Here is a 16,767-nt window from a genome sequence, read left to right as displayed (position 1 = left end):
TTGTGATGAGGCTGCACCGCTTATTTTTGGGGTGGACTGATAGTGACCCACAAGCATGAATGACGTTGGAGCAGCCTCCGCGCGATCCCGAAGGAGAAAAGAGGGGCATACGCGAAACCAATTCAGTATGCCAATTGATGCTTGTACCTCACGACTATGTAGTCGCAGCCATACACTTCATGCGGGCGTCTCTTCTTATATCATCAGGTTGATTCGTTGTCGTATCAGCTCGTTCAATAGCAATCAACCCGTTCCTATCCAGGCGGCGTTCAATGGTCAAGAGTGTGACGCCGCATCTTCAAGCCGACGCCACGATGTGATCGAGCCACAATACAATACATATTATTATCATTCATTATGTCGTTAAAAGATAGTGTGCTCAAGTCTGTCCAATAGGTTTAGACAACATGGTACAAAAGTCTATCAAACCCGCCAAATGGCGAAAAGACATAGCTATCTTGCAGATGATATCCTGTCTCATTGATCAAGAACAATACTCCAGATGCTGGTCCACTCATGCTTTCCAAATATAGCAAGTACCTCTGCCAGTCCACCTTGCGTTTCGTGCAAGTCGCAAAAAGGGAATTTCTGGGTATCACCACAACGCCAACTGTGCAATGCATGCAAATCGTTCTTCTAGAATTCGATCAGTGGTCGCGCCGATCCGAGTACATGGGTCAATCGCGCGGTATCCGCCTATTGGGGTGCAGGTTGACCATTGGGACCCATATGCTGCGATTGACTGGCCATGTACCTCTCTTGGGCAGTATGGTCGAACATGACGCGTCTCGTGGAAACTTCTGTGCGTAGAGGACTGGGTTGAGCATCTGCGCTGGTGTGTGGAATCCGGCCTGAATTATTTGGACTGCTCATGAAAAGTAGAGTATCGACTGCATCTTTCTCAGCCTGTTGGCTCGGCATACGGAGGATACCTGCCCTGGGTGTTGATGTCGAGGTTGGCGTGCGTGGTGCACTCATACTTCCAAGGTCACTGTAATGTTTTCGCTGACCTGACCCCAGCAGAGGTGGAGGTGCATGCGAAGCACTTGACCGTCTCTTTCTTCGGGGACCAATTTCTGCGGGAGGTGCTAGAACAGGACCATTGCCTTTCCCCAGTGGAGATACCGCATAGGTTCCTGCAGGCCAGGCTGCTGCAAGGATTCGGTTAGACAGGAATACGAATGCCACTAAGCATGACGCGACACGCTTACCAGAAGTAACGGCGACGTGTGGCAGCCCCAGGTACGAGGGACTACCTTGGCCGGGAGACATCATGGGAAAATCGGAGTCAGATACACCACTTGGTCTCCGCATGGTAGGGCGAGGGGATTCGAATGTCAATCTTTCGGTCGCAGCTGGTGCTGACGAAGGCGACCCGCGTTGAGAAGTTTGGTCTTCCAATTCCTCTAGCGACTGCTTCTCCCAACCGTTCTGGACTTTGATCATCGCATAGGACAATCGAGTCTTGAGTTGCGCGGAGAGCTGCATCAAAGTAAGCCACAGGGCGGATATAACACGTCAGGTCTATTCACCTCGCCAATCCGCGTATTCGACCCCGTACTCTTTGTCCTTTTGTGAGCAGATGGAGCAGATGGAGCAGATGGAGTAGCGGTGGGGCTGTGTACCACTGCGTCTGCTGTCTTGATGATTCCACTTGCGGTCCTCTTAGACCCGTGGTTCAGACCAGGGGACTCGAGCGACATGGGGCTTGCTGCTGTGTTACCGGTTTGCTGCGCGATGGCAGTGTCGATCCGGGGTGCAGTAGTTTGCACATGCTGAGTGCGAGCTCGAGTAGGCGAAGGCGGAACCACCTTCTGCGCGATAGGGGACTGTATTGATGGAGCTGGGGCGAGAATGCGAGAAGGTGAGAGCGATGTTAGGTCGGTTTCTCCGCCTGTGGAATTGGAGATATTGCTCGACGATGATAGCAGTGTTGGTGCCGCGAACGTGCTTGAGGCGGCACCAGAAGCATAGGATTCCTGAGAAGCTGGGAGCTCGCGCTTGTAGAGATTGTGAATGTCAGCAGGGTGGGGGATGCCGAAGTTGTCTGTGAAGCAATGCCTGGTCAGTGGCGGGAATCAAGAAATACGCGCGGGAGACGTTACTGCTCATCGCGGGGTAGGACGCAGGCAATGCATGCCCGCCGTTCAACATTGAATGAATGAGACAGCTCTCAGCTTCGTGTGTCCTGGAGAGGGCGATTCCTAGGAATGGTGGGAATAATTGTGCTGCCTAGCACCGTGATGGATGGGAAAAGGTGAGAGGTCGAGTCGAGGTAGGTCAAGGTCCAGGTCCAGGTATATTGCAGTTGTAGGCAAGACGTGTCGGGGCGACACGCGGGTCGGACCAGCGCGCGACGACGGGGACGCGCGGCAACAAACGGGATAAATGTGCTGGGATCAGAGGAATATAAAATAGACAGCGTTCAGAACAATTGAGTCTGAATGACGGTTCTGTTTGAGAAAAGGAACGCGCAAGGAGTCCCAAAGTTTGTCCCAACGTCGCGTTTGCTGGGAAGTGGAAGGCGAACCCAAGGGCGAAGACGGCGGTGTTGGGTCAAGTGCCTAATCCGGGCCGAAGGTCACTTTACGTTGTCATGTGAGCAAACCAAGCTCGCGTCACCCACTTACACAGTCACGCAGTATTACTTGTACTGCCCAACAAACATATAAATTGAATAATAATATGTCATAACAAATAATCACCATTCAATAGGATATCTATCATCTCCATGAATTCATTCATCATATTGGAGTGTTTGTCGACAAATACACCTCTGCACACAAATACGAGCGAAGTACCTAATATAAGTAATTAACATACCTCAATTATCCTCCTTATCATCCAAAAAATTTCAGTACTCCTACAACATGCCCTATCATCATCCTATCTCATAGCTTTTAAACACGTCCAATCCGTCTATAACAATACACAACAGAGACGAAGACGGGCGATTCAAGTTGTTGTGGATACCTTCAGTGGACCCAATTTAGACGAGTTTGGTTATACTTAGTGCCCGACTAGCGTGCCCTTCCTACCAAAGTATCTACATGCAGAATCCAGATACATACAGAGAGCGAGCATTTTTGCGTACGGTTTAATCAACATTGGTGAAATCTTGAGGGTGTTGTTAGATACTCTAGGCGATCATGATGCTGTATAGTAAAACGGTGTTGGTCTTCAATAGGTGGTGTTCCATACTTTTTTTTTTCCAAGATTGAGACCTAAGTGCACATTCTATATGTTTTGAAATGCACAACTTAGAAACATCAAAAAGTCACAACAATCCACACCACGGTAGAATCAATTGAAGAATACTTTAGAATGCTGTCATGTCTAATTGGAATCTGACATGAAATGTTAAATCTAGCCAAACGTAAGATGTTATATTAAATATTGTCTATCGTGAGAAATCGAGTGGGGCAAATGGAAGAAGCAGCCTCACCGAAGTTGGCCTCACGATTGATCAGGGAAATAATTGAATAATATCTTGTCCTTATTTATTACATATAACTTTTTCTATAAACAAATCCTCGCAAATGCGATCGTGTGTGACGTCAAGTCAGGGGTATGTATGTACAAGTTCTCTCTTCATCTGCGCCAAATATAAAACACTGGAATAGAAAAATCCGTTCCCAGAAATGCAAAGGAAATAAAGCTTGTGCTCTGTAGAGCGAATGAACAATAATGGACGAGAGAAGGATTTAGGAACTGCCCAAGATCCTCTCATACGCCTCCTCGACTTCCCTAGCCACCTCAAGCAGTGTGACGATGACGATTTGGTGGGTGACATTCGGCAAACGATCTCTGTGCAGACCAATCCACTCGAGCGGCGGGGTCGCTTCGCCCATGTCTCGAAGCTGCGGTGTCTCGATGAGAGGAGGCTCGAGTGCCGTGTACGTGTATCTGCTCTGCGGGACATTGATCTCTGCCGTGATTTTCTCTTGTCCAGTTGCTAGACCCTCTGTTTTGGCTGGGTTCATCTCTGGGGACGAAGAAGGGCCTGATTTGTCTGGCTGAGGTGAGGCGCTAGCCTGCCTAATCTTGATGTTGGACTCTGGGAGCGGCTTGCCGAGACGGGAGGCGAGCGATCGAGAGTGGTTGGCCCACATGTTGCGGATGTAGGATATTCGGTTGTAGTTCCACCCGACGTCCACCTTGCCCTCCAAGGCGCTCTTGAAGATGTAGTCAATCTTGTCACTGTGGGGTACCTGCCATGTGTGCATACCAGCAACCAGTTTGGGGACGCGCAAGATGGTTCCTCCCTTCGCGGAGCGCGCATTCGCCAGGATGTCATCCACAGAAAGGTCGGAGATGGAAATAGATTTCTTAGGCGCTGAGATAGTCGATAGCGCAACGCTGAGTTGTCCCAGGGTCATGCCGAGCCCTGAGTGAATCTTTCCTGATTCAAGCGCCACAGCGAAGCGTGCTTGGGCATCAGAGGCCAACAGGACGAATATTTGAGGGTCGACAAATGTAGACGGGTAAACGCCAATGTTGATAGATCGAAGAGTGAGAACGACGTCTGTGTGCAATGAAATCGGTGTCTTGACATCATCTTGCTTTGCCTTGCTCGCAATCATGGCCTGCGAGGGTGAACGGCTGTAAGGTGTCGTGGAGGTCTTTCGGCGCAAGAATTTCTCGACGTCCTTGAGGGACTGTGTGTACGCTTGCTGATTTTCCTGGACAAGCCGTTCGATGGCTTGCCAGAGAGCAAGACCTTGCGCAGCGCTTGTCGCAGTACAGAACACATGGACCCGATCACCATCAAGAATTGCCACCAGCCGGTCTCTTGCGCCTTTAGTATTCTCCCGAACGTTGTACATGAGGAAGTCGAAGTTGGCAATATCCGCAATCATGAAGGTCTGGTAATCGAAGCCAGCTTTGGCGCGCAACTGGCCAAAACCCAGTGATGCCTGAACCAAAGGCGTTTGCTTAGCATTCGGAGTGTGGTTGGGCCAGCCGATCGATGTGCGTATTTTCACTGTGGTGAGCTCAACAAACCCGCTCGTTCTGCCTGTACTCTCAATCCCAACCCTTTCAACACCTATGCACAGATTTTGTTCCCAATCTGTGCTCTTCTTGGACGATGCCCACATGTTGTGGATGTTCAGCGATGTCTTGCCGATAGCCTGACCAAGATCAAGTTCGACGGACACATCTGCAATGGCGATATTGGCATTCCATGGGAAGGCAGTAGCAGCAGTAACTTGCTGGTAACGTTGCATGAGGTACTCCTGTGGTTCTTGATTCGGAATAGCTGTTGGCGGCTTGGACGATTGGCGAATCTCTGGTGGGTACCAAATCTCTCTGAAGAGCAGGAAGTCTTGGAGTTGGCGAGCGTTGACTTGTAGTGCCATTGGATTTATCTTGAGGATGGCAGAAATTCCGCTTGTGCCACTCAGGTGCTTACTGTTCATGAGGGAGAGAACGATCGACTCGACATCGAAACCAAACGTAGACTCTCGTGAATACACATGTTGAACTGTTGCCTCTAGCTTTTCGAATGCAGCCGACACCGCGAAGAAGTGACCTTGATCCTGCGATTTGACGCTGTTGATCGTGACATAAATGTCGGCTAACTTGGCTATGGCCGCAACTCTCGCAATCGGTTGGCAACTAAGACTGAATTCTTGTTTGCAGATTCGTAAACCGAGATTAAGACGTGTTCCTCCTAGAATGGTACTTGGATCGGCCGTGATAATATTATCGTCCTCTAGAAGTTTCGCTGCCGGCTTGATCGTCTCTTGCTCCGATTTGACTTCTGCCTCCGGGGTCTCTTCATCCTTTTCGCGGACAACTTGTTTAATGCTATCCGAAATGTCGATAATCAGAGGAACGACCGTGGGGTAGAGGGTGTTGTTCGATCCATCAACGCGCAACTCGGCATTCAGAGAGGGATCATTGCCATCGTCTTTGAACTCAACTTTAAGTGCGACGCCAGGAGCGCGCAGGGCCATGCTACTTTTACTGCCATCTCCAACGAACTGACTGTACCTGCCTGTCTGTTGCGAGCGGTTCTCTTTGCTGCCTTTAGGGGCCAGCACCTCGCTGCCATTGATGTGGACAACAGCACCTGCGAAATTCGCGTCGACGAGAAGTGACGCGAGCCTTTTATTGCCGAAAACCTTTTTGCGCTCGGCACCGCTGGTCGTTGGTGTCATTTTCCAGTTGGCAGATGCTGCGCGGAACTTCTTGCCCGCAAGTGCGATGGAACGTTCGATGACATTGGCAGGCAAGATGAAGCGAGAATCCAAGCGAAGGTCCAAAGATTTGCCAGCGGCCTGGAAAGCTATCTTGCGAGTGTCCACAGTAGAACTATATGCGACATTAAAGACAATCTCTGGAAGGAGGGCCGAGCTTAGCGACCGGATCTTCTTGTCGTTGTTGATGGGGACCATTTGTAATTGCATATCCTCAATCATCAAACGCGCGGCATCGCCCTTGCGAGTGGACAGGTCAATTCTTCTAAACGATAGAACCAGGTCTTCAGCCTCAGTTCGGGCATAGGGCGGTATTGATGTTCCCACAATCCAGCTGATCTGAATGTCAAGAAGCTCTACTGAGTAAGAAGAATTAAATAGGGCATCAGGGACGTCATTATCTTTCTCGGGCACCATGTCACCTGGTGCCGGCTTCTGTAGTGCGCGACTCTTCGTATGCCGTAGCCTCTTTAAGTACTTCTTTTCCTTGGATAGATCTAGATCTTTGATCTTATCCTGAAGATGATTCAGCACGTCTACCACGGCCGAGGCAGTGTCTGCAAACATGTTGACTTCTAGGCCAGAGCTTCGGACACGGTATGCTCTGCGAAGTGAGCCCGCTTCATTTTCTGCTGTTGCTTGAAGTGTAGCGTCGACTGTGACATTACCACAACGGCGGACACCCTCCGAGTCTGATAAAGTAAGATCTACGTTAATCTTATACAGTTGTGCGATAGCTTCAGGAAGTACCAAAATAGTACCGTCGGAGCCGATATTTGTAGCTTTGATTTGCACGCAGGAGAAACCAACATTCAGACTTGCGGTCGGTGAATCTGGAAGTTGACCCGGAGCATTGGCGATCACATGGAGACCAGACAGAGTCATTTCAACGCCAAAGAGGATTGTTTGTGATGCCTTGGGTTCTTTGATGATTGGAGTTTGAGGTGTCTTCGGGAAGATCTCTTCGATATGATTTGTCAGAATAGCAATGTCGTCCTTGATGGCGTGTATGACATTAGCTATCTCTGGCTGATTGATGGTTGAGACTATTGCTTGAATTTCAGAAGCCTCCAGACGAACTGTTTCAATGATGCCGGACGCATCGATCCTAGTTTCGGTCTGGGTATTCGTAACTGTCAAGCGACCATTCAAGGGTGGCAGTTCTAGGCAGCTGATCACATTAGAACTCTGGAGAGAGGTACTAAGCATTCGGTGCGTGTGCGCCGCGAGATCATAATCAACGCGTAAAGTTACGTTCCTGCTCAACTTTGGCACAACGGAAATGCGACCAGACCCACCCTGAATCGACCAAGTGAGGGATTGTAACAAGGCTAGGTCCACCGTATAGAAGTCCATGAACAGTGCGAGGGTAATGTTCGGAAGTTGAGCCGGTCCAACTCGAGCGTTTGATAGAACCATGTCATCTGTCTTCTTGAAGGAATGCTCTAGCGCCTTGATTTGACGATGAACGTAGGCCACCTCTTCACGCATAACATTGTCTGCGACTTCGAGGAAGCCCAAGATATTTTCTTCAACCGCAACTTTGATTGTTCGACTGGCTGCGAGAAGCTTGATCTCGTCGGGAATGCTGCTGCCAGTTCCATGATCGCAATGAGCGAAGTAGATACTTGGGAATTCGAATTGCGACTTCAGAAGCACCTTCGACCGGGAGAAGAGCTCGAGAACAGCATTCTCGAGATTAGTTATCACTGTGATCGTGGCGGGGTCTTCCTTGCGACTACTTTGTGACCCAGCTACAGAGAGTCGGAAACGCCGCCCGGTAGATAGTCCACGGAGATTGATTGTGTCCAGGCTGATTTTAGTCACATCGGAAACGTACACGAAATGGAAATCAGTGATCTTGGGGGGCTTGGGCGGTGGTGGTTCCCCTGTAAGATCGCAGGCCATATCCCCCTTCTTGAAGGTGACACTTTCCTTTTGAAACATCTTGATCAAAATTTCCAGGAGCTCGCATATCTCCCAACTGATCTGGATCGCGGTCTCTCGGGTGTTGACCTGGACTACAGTGGACGTCACTGGCGACTCCGTGCCCATGAGCATAAGGCCTGTTGGTGCTGGTGGGGGTATAAAAGCGACGTTGACACTCAAAACATGCAGAGAAGCCTCCGTCTGCTTTGGACCGGGATCGAGGATGAACTTGATATCTTGCGACTTGATATCCAAGGACACTGGGATGGTTGAAGAAGGAGGGCCGTCCATGTTGCCAGATCCAAACAGTTTAATCATAGCGAGACTGTTCTTGACGTGCGCTAGATCCCATGTTCGCCACTGGTCCCATAACGAAATGACCTTCTCTTCGGAGCCGGCTGGGCAACTGACGGACTGCTGTGAACAGCGCTGTAGAAGGAGTGCCTTTTCGTTTACTGGCAGACATTGATAGATATAGCGGAAGCGTGATATAATCTTCCATGAATCATGACTACGTAGATGGTCTCTGGCGGCGCGCAGTGCGTACGACGCCTTCGTCAAGAACGGAGCATCAGGATACTCGTCTTCTGTCTGCTCTTGTGTACGTGTTAGGTACCACGCAAGGTATTGAAGCCTAGCTTTGGGTTGCTCGCTAACGTGGACAAAATCGGCCGCAAGCTCTTCACCAAGTATTGTGGTGCGGTGGATAAGCGAAGCCAGGTACTCGATCTTTCTGCTAGCTGTCGCAACTTCAAACGCTCTGAAAGTCAGGTTAACCGCCGTTTCCCGGCCTCTTAGCATCCAAACGAGAACATCACGTATCTCAGCTTGCACAGCCACGTCGTCTTTTGGCCCACTTGGAGTTCGTTCGGTGATGGAAAGTCCCAATGAGCCTAGTGTTGTATGGAGGGAAGTGGTATTCTCTCCTGCCCGCTCTCCTTGCAAGCTCTTGATACGGGCTGAAAGGTTGAGCTGATTAAGGATGAGATCGTATTGATCTGTCCCCCCTGTGGTCTCTGATGTAGCTCTGAAGTCATTCTGAAAGCGAGTATGGACGAATGGTATCCGCACGTTGAGTTCGATAGATTTGCCATGGCCCTCGCGGCGCTTTTGGTGATCAAGAATTTTGGTCATAACAGTAACCTGGAAGTCATCTAGGAGATCCTCGGGGCGACTGGGCTGGACAATATCGATCAAGTTCGAAACGCAGCGGACAGCTGCCGGGGTGCAATGGATCCGAATGCCAGGCTCCGCACTTACAAGAAAACTGGTATGTTTGAAACTTTCGTCTAAATTTCTGGAAGAGACGTCGTTGAACACTACAGCATCGGCGTCCGTTTTGTCAACTTGGGATTTGACCGAAGGGAAAGATGGCACCTCGGACAAATCTGGATCGATTTGATCGAGAGGAAAGTATGGGGCCGCAAGAGAACTTGACAACGCCACGGATGAGGGAGGTAGATTCCGCCTGATAATCTCTTCATCGGATAGCAGGCCCTGTGGGCGTCTGACTCTCGCTGTACGAGATGGGGAACGGCCAAGCAGTGTCTCGCTTCCGCTTGAAACAACGGCAGGGCTTACATGTTTTCGCCGACGAGTCGATCTGATGCTCGCAGCGAACGAACCCTTGGACGCTGCGCCTACAGAACCAGAACGACCTTGTCGCCCTCGTGTAGAGATTGTCTCAGAGTAGTTACCAGAGGATACAGAGCCATTTTCGACTTGTCCAGGCTGGAACAGGAAGACGGGATGAGGTATCTCTGGATATGGCATTGCAGGAGGGCGAATATTTTGTTGCCGGTCGCCATGAGGGTAGAGTGACGATGGGCTTTCGTGAAACATGAACTGTGCCCTGTTCGTTCGTCGATCATGTTCTTGTAGATGAGCTTGTTGCTTATTTCGTTCCTCTGTGAAGCCAATCTTCCGATTCAACATGTTTAGAGACAGAGTTGTCTGCATGAATGCATGCGTCTTGACTATGTTTTTCTCTCCACTGGGCGTCCTGTGTCTTGAAGCGGACCGTGCATCGACAGAGCTAATAGTGAGATTGGGGACAAGGGCACTTAGGCGTTGAGAAAACGTGCTTCCTGCAAGATCGTTGAAGTCGAGGGTTATGTGCCCAGTACTGACAAGTACAGCTTCCGATTCGATATGAAGCCAAACATGGATATCTTGAGTTTTCAAGCGCAGGAAAGTAGCGTCATGGATCACCAGAGGATCAGCAACATGGAGTGAATTCTCGTCGTCGTCGAACGAGAAGGCAAAGGATCTGGCCACCCCGGCAGCCTTCTGTATGAATTCAGGGGTACATTCACCCGATATCTTGCCAACATCAAAGTCCCAATTACAAACGTACGTCGGCTCAGTGGGTGGAAGACCGAAAAGGCGATGTCCGAAAATTCCGATTGAGTCAATATAGATTTCTGTGCGTCCACTGGTATCATTCGGTATGCCCGCGCTGATAATGGAAGTGCCCAGTGAAACGCTGATAGGGCTAAAATTTACCGCAAGGTCCATGTAATAGTTGGTGAATCGAAGATCCGCGGTCACGAAGGGTAGTTCGGCACGAAGACTGCATTCTGACGAGTAAAGGTTTGCAGGTAGAAGGACGGCGCTGTTATCCGCAGAAACAGAAAGAATGACATCGAGGTCATTCGACAATTTGCTCGGCTGACTATTGGGCGTACTAGTATCATTCGCAAGATTTGTACTAGGAAGGCCTTGGAATTCTTCGAGGGTTTTGAAGTGCATGTCGTCGCCAAAGTAATTGTCTTTGATCTTCATGAATTGATTAACAAGCCAGCCGTATAGCTCCAACGTGAGACGGTCGCCACGAATGTCCATGAAGAGTCTATCCGTGTTCATGGGTGAAGTCTCTGTCATTATTGTGTGGGATCCTTTCAAAGTTAATCCACCAAGGCTGGCCACTTTTTTGGACGGAACAAATGTCTTGAGTGTGTTTTTGGATGGCATACACAATTCTAATCCGAGATGCCTCCCTTTTACGTCGAATCGGATCTCGTTCTGTAAAGGCTTGTACCGGTCAAGAGGTATGAGTACATCTCCATGCAGTCGTTCCCCATGAAGCATGACGAAATTGTTGTCGTCAAGATCAGACGGGTTGTTAACGATGTTTGAGTCGTTGGTATTCAAGTATATTTTGAAATGATTGAAGTCGATATTCAAAAAGTACTGAAACGGTACAAAGTTGAAATAGTCGGAGGCGGGTCCCGATCCCCAATCTGCGACAAGATCAGTGAGGAGAAAAAGATGGTCGCGGAGAAGGAAAAGCTCGAGGTCTTGACAGGTAATGTTGAACATCCATTTGCGTAAGCTATTCCAGCTGAGAGGATTCGAAAGGTCGCAATCAAGCCCGAGTGGACCAGAGCGCCACAACAGCCCGTGATTAACGCTGGAAGATATTTCGCTGCTCACGATATCAACGGCAAGCTTATTGTGAAACCCGTCTGGTGATGCCACCATGTCCATGAAGTAGTTCACGGAAGAGTTACGTGAGACTTTGATGTCCATCCACCCAAAGGGTCGAACATTGGCGCCTGAGGTTGACTTCTCCCCTTGCCTAAATCGAAATGATTTGCGTCGAGACTTGGTCTTTGCTTTTGGCTTTTCAGTGGCCTGCTTCCCCTGACCAGCTAACGTGTGTGCTTTGCCTTTCCATTTCAAGTCTTTAGAAGGCTCACGGACTGGGATGCGGAGAACCGTGTCTTCCTCGAAGCAGAGATATAATTTGAATTTCGAGAGGGCACGAAGTTGGCCCGGTAGTAGTGAAGCCGCTGGCACGGCGTCGACGTGGGCACCCGGGAAGAAAATATTCTGAAAAACCCCACGATGGCGGTCGGCCCAAGGTCCGTAGTTGATGGTCCCCCCATACACTTGGACATCAACACCATATTCAGGTGGTATGCTCCCATTGATGTCCTTTGCAAATTCCGGACTCGTGTGCAAGCTGTTCTCGAGCTCAGAGGGCACAGGGCCAACTACATCCCAATAGAAGCTGACATTTATACAAGGACAGTCCGCGATCATGGAGGACAAGCCATATTCCACACCATCCCATTCTCCGTACCCATCGTTGAGGCTCTCATCAAGGTAGCGAGAGAGACCCTTCCATTGGCGTTGCCCTTGAACGTACTGCGGAGGGGCAATGCTCTTTTTCCTCGACTTTGTATGGGTGTGAATGGAGTCACTCGAACTTGAAAACAACCCAGACAGCTTCGGTATTCGAGGGAAATGATCAGACCAATGCCAACGTTCTTTTCTCGACACCGTCTGCTGCTTTTCATCTATCTCATCGTCCGTGAAATCGGGATCAAGTTCCTTCTTCAACCGCTCGGCTGTCTCCAATTGAGATGCTTTGAAATCGGGATTAGGCTTCATATGCACAACTGTATTCGTGACCTGAAGATTGAAAACTTGCTGATACACGTCCAAGGGGCCACTCCTGGCAGCATCGAACTCGCCACTTGCCTTTTCAAACTGCGCGGTGATGACGGACTTGGTATGCTCGTTTCCAATTACGACTGCACCTTTGGTGCAATCAAAGTATATGGGTAATATCTTCAGAAAAGCAGGGATATCATCCTTTTTGGTTTTGGGAGTCGCCGAGGTATCGGTCTCTGGTCTTGGGATGTCGCCAGGATCAGGAGGCTGGGATTTCCGTAGCTTATTATGATGATCCTCGTGTGGTTTGATAGAGCTTGCGTACGATCCCTCTTTGGTATTGGCGGGCCCTAGGTCGTCATGGCCTTTGTCCTGTTTGTCGGCTTTGGCTTTGCGTTGCATAGCATCGATGATGCCATCGTATGCTGGGGTGCGGTTGTACATGAAGGCCTCCAGTCCAGAAACTTTGATTGATATCCGACATGGCAGCCTCTTCCGCGCCTGCTTTCCGCCCGCCTCGGCACTGTCTACGGTCCTGCCTCGACTTCCGGGTCTACTGTCTGATCGGCTTCTGTTGGTACTAGAGGCGGCATCGCCAGCCTCGGATGCAGGAGGTGATTCTTCATTGAAGATCTCGGCGTCGCGCACCCTTCGAGTCCAATATTGCCAAGTTATGTATCCCCCATGGATTAAAATCGTTTCGTTGTGACCATGGTATCTTATATCTTTGAAAAACAACCGACCTCCCAATAAAGAGAATTGTAACGCTTGGATGTCGATATAGGCATGGAATGTGTGCCACGTATACGCTCGAATGCCGTAGGAAACAAAGGTCGCAAAGAGCCGATTGAAGTAGAAGAGAAAGAAGATTGTACTGAGTAACTCATGAGCCAAATGCGAATGCGCAAGTAGAATGGTGACAGTACTTACAGGATCCCACAAATCAGCATTTCAACCAGGAATACCCTAATCCAATATCAGTACATGTAGTAGACGATTGAGTGTATCTGTGTGTCTAACCAGTTGAAGCCGGTATGTGGGTTCAATGGCTCGGAAACGATTGAATTCGCCATGATGTCTGCGGAGAATGAAGGGTAGCTATACAGCTACGGTTCATGGTGGTCCAAAGCGGAAGGAGCGCATGCTGGATTCCAAAGTGGCAGCGGCGCGAGGTTGGACGTATGTAGTATTATTATGTCGATTCCCTCCTCGAGATTGTTGTAGGGGGTCTGATGTGTGATGTGCGTGTACACTGAATGGACCGTTGTAATTGTTGTATGAGGCGCGCGTTCACGGGATGTCGAGCGTCACAAGGGCTAAACAGGCGTGACAGGGATCAGGTCTGGGACGACGTCTGGTCAAATCGCGGAGGTCGGAGCTTTCGTCTCCGCAGCTCACGACCACCAGTTACGTGCATGTCATGTAATGTACCTACATTGCCTAGATTCAACAACAATCACCACGCTTCGTTCTTTGAAAGGATTACAGAGTCTTTGTGTCCTACATATTCGAGATATGGGCTCTGTTGCTCGTTGAAACCCCGCTCTTCCACCGAGCTTCTCTTTCGGACTCTCTCCTGGGGCCAGCTGCCCGTCATTTGTTGTTACCTCTTCATACTCCGTCTCCGCCCATCATGTCAACAGGCAGCCTCCATTCCACCCAAACGTCCCCTGGCGGCACGGGAGACCGATTTGCACATGCAGTAATCGTCCTAGCTGGCGTAGCTGCCCTTGTTGCCAGTTTGATCACTATCCTGTACGTTATCTCGTCGCTGTTGAAAGTGTATAGTACTGACTTGGGTACTAGATCAGTATGGTTACAAGCGTGAGCAACCCCAAGCTATATATCGCCGACATCGCGACGTACTTACCCATCGGCAGCAAAAACTACAGGAAACCCCTTCTGCAGAGATATGTGGTGCGCATATTGCTCATGTACGTGGTAGAGCTTTGTGGATATGCGTGCTGGCTTAAAGTTAATGCCTATTAGGGTCCCAATTTACTCCGCTTCTTCATGGGCGAGTCTTGTTTCGCTGAAGGCTTCCTTCTGGATAGGCCCCTTTCGAGATGTCTATGAGGTGGGGAAGTCTTTAATTCGAAGATAGCACAGGCTCTAACATTGAAATAGGCTTTTACCATCTATACCTTCTTCCAGCTGTTGATCAACTTCATTGGCGGCGAACGCGCGCTGATTATCCTCATGACGGGCCGTGCTCCTGTCTCGCATCTCTGGCCTCTGAACCTCATCCTTCCAAAGGTTGACATCTCCGATCCACACACGTTCCTGGCGATCAAGCGCGGCATTTTGCAATATACATGGATGAAACCGATACTCGCAGTCGCCGCGATTATAATGAAGGCAACGGGTACATATCAGGAGGGCTATATCGGCGTCACATCTGGATACTTCTGGAGCGGTCTCATCTATAATGTGAGCATTACCGTTAGCCTGTACGCCCTCGCTATGTTCTGGGTGTGCATGTCGCACGACTTGAAGCCCTTCCGACCTATGCCTAAATTCTTGTGCATCAAGGGCATCATCTTTGCCTCGTATTGGCAAGGATTCTTCCTTTCTATTCTTGTCTTCCTGCGCGCCATTCCTGGTGATGTTCCTGGTTACACACCCGACAATCTGGCTGCCGCCATCCAGGATGCACTGATTTGTTTTGAGATGCCTATTTTCTCGCTTGCGCATTGGTATGCCTTCTCATGGCACGATTACGCCGATCAAACAATTTCTGCAGCTCGCATGCCTGTGAAATATGCTCTACGCGATGCCTTTGGACCCCAGGATCTCATCCAAGACACGAAGGATACGTTTGGAGGCAAGCACTATGAGTACCGCTACTTTGATGCGCATGACAATGTATTGGCACACGAAGAGTCGTCATCCCGCGCGGCCAGAATGAGGGAAGGAATGAGATATGAAAGAGGAGGAAAGGGGAAATACTGGATTCCCAAACCCGGCCAACATGAGCAGGAGCCGCTTTTATCTAAAGTGAGCTCCGGTCGGGCCAGGACAATGAGTCCCGGAGCACATCGGGCGCTCGATACGTCCAAGTACGGGGCGATTGACGAGGAGGACGAACCACAGCTCAATCCAGACGACGAAAGGCTGTTTGATAGTGCACGCGCCCTAGAGTTTGGAGATTGGAATGTAAGTCGACACTTATCTTGAGCATATTCGCGTCCTAACCCCAGAGTAGTATCCGGTCATAGAAGCACACAGAGCATCACTCGAGGACCGATTGTATAGAAATCCCAACATAATCACCGCGTCAACTAATCGCAACCTGTTGCAACCTACCAAGGAGAATAAGCGACGGCGCAAGAGTCAAATCCAGCACCTCAAGGAGAATGTCGACAAAGGGAAGCAAAGGAGCGATTCCGAGAGCGGCGAACCATCGAGCTCCAAATCGCGTAGCGGTCTTGCAAACAAACTGTTAAGGCAGCAATCTTCGTCATCGACAAACTCTGCCAAGTCGGACAAGAGCCAACTAGTCGATCTGGTTGTTGAAGATCGTGAGGCGGAGGAGGTGGAACGAGTCCGGGCGCGCAAAGAAGGCGGACCTGGATGGAACGAAGTCCAACCCAAACATTTTGTGTAAGTTTGCAGCCCTTTCAGTGTCGATCCTGTTCTCTTTCCTCATCATATCATAGCCACACATACCCCCAAGAGGGCCAGGATGAGGAGGTCCGCGAGGGTTTTGATCCCGATGCCCCCCAAGCTCACAACCCTGAAAGCGAGCATAATCTAGATGCGCCGTTCGCGGTTGGCGGCAACGAGGATATAGATAAGAATCCAGAAGATCGCAAACCCCACGTTTCAGAAGAAGCACAGCAATGGGAAAGGCGAGATTTCTCACCCGAAGGCAATCGAAAGAGTGGTCCACAGTACGGTAGCTTCAGAGAAGAACGGAACGTGTGGGGCGATGAGTGAGGAAAGACATCGCCGGAGATTAATCATCGACTGAACAGCAGTACGCCTAACGATGGATGCGGCGAAGGGGGCTTGGGGGTCAGCATCAAGGCGGAGTCCACGATGGAGGAACTCGTTTGGACATTTTCATTTTGGTTTTGTTTCGGCCGCGAAACTCCAGATCAGCATCATTGGGGGAGGTGATCGACCATGTTCTATACCCTTTTTCTGGACACGTGCATACATACAATGATTCGACTGTTTTGCTCATTCTGTTCTGTTCCTCTGATTATGTCACCATTTATCTTTTTACGAC

General features: G+C 49.8%; 3 protein-coding genes across 3 annotated transcripts; 1 reads left to right on the top strand and 2 right to left on the bottom strand.

Annotated features, from left to right (window-relative positions):
• Window positions 1-531: 531 nt before the first annotated feature.
• Window positions 532-2,073, bottom strand: BU24DRAFT_58046 (uncharacterized protein). Its single transcript, XM_033534423.1, has 2 exons — window positions 1,533-2,073; window positions 532-1,482 (listed from the first exon to the last, which is right to left on the bottom strand). Exons 1-2 carry the CDS (start codon window positions 1,701-1,703, stop codon window positions 697-699), a joined length of 957 nt encoding a protein of 318 aa, XP_033378755.1. The 5' UTR covers window positions 1,704-2,073; the 3' UTR covers window positions 532-696.
• A 1,419-nt stretch (window positions 2,074-3,492) lies between these two features.
• On the bottom strand, window positions 3,493-13,815 carry BU24DRAFT_496424 (uncharacterized protein). The gene is made up of 3 exons (XM_033534194.1): window positions 13,554-13,815; window positions 13,464-13,499; window positions 3,493-13,407 (listed from the first exon to the last, which is right to left on the bottom strand). Exons 1-3 carry the CDS (start codon window positions 13,604-13,606, stop codon window positions 3,705-3,707), a joined length of 9,792 nt encoding a protein of 3,263 aa, XP_033378754.1. The 5' UTR covers window positions 13,607-13,815; the 3' UTR covers window positions 3,493-3,704.
• Window positions 13,816-13,933: 118 nt separating this feature from the next.
• BU24DRAFT_58003 (DUF300-domain-containing protein) lies at window positions 13,934-16,730 on the top strand. The gene is made up of 7 exons (XM_033534422.1): window positions 13,934-14,288; window positions 14,340-14,357; window positions 14,414-14,467; window positions 14,523-14,610; window positions 14,661-15,689; window positions 15,739-16,136; window positions 16,193-16,730. Exons 1-7 carry the CDS (start codon window positions 14,167-14,169, stop codon window positions 16,470-16,472), a joined length of 1,989 nt encoding a protein of 662 aa, XP_033378753.1. The 5' UTR covers window positions 13,934-14,166; the 3' UTR covers window positions 16,473-16,730.
• The last annotated feature ends 37 nt before the right edge of the window (window positions 16,731-16,767 follow it).

This window comes from Aaosphaeria arxii, assembly GCF_010015735.1.
Source record: "Aaosphaeria arxii CBS 175.79 unplaced genomic scaffold BU24scaffold_11, whole genome shotgun sequence".
NCBI classification, from domain to species: Eukaryota; Fungi; Ascomycota; class Dothideomycetes; order Pleosporales; genus Aaosphaeria; species Aaosphaeria arxii.
This window is presented reverse-complemented; position numbering and strand designations above follow the sequence as displayed.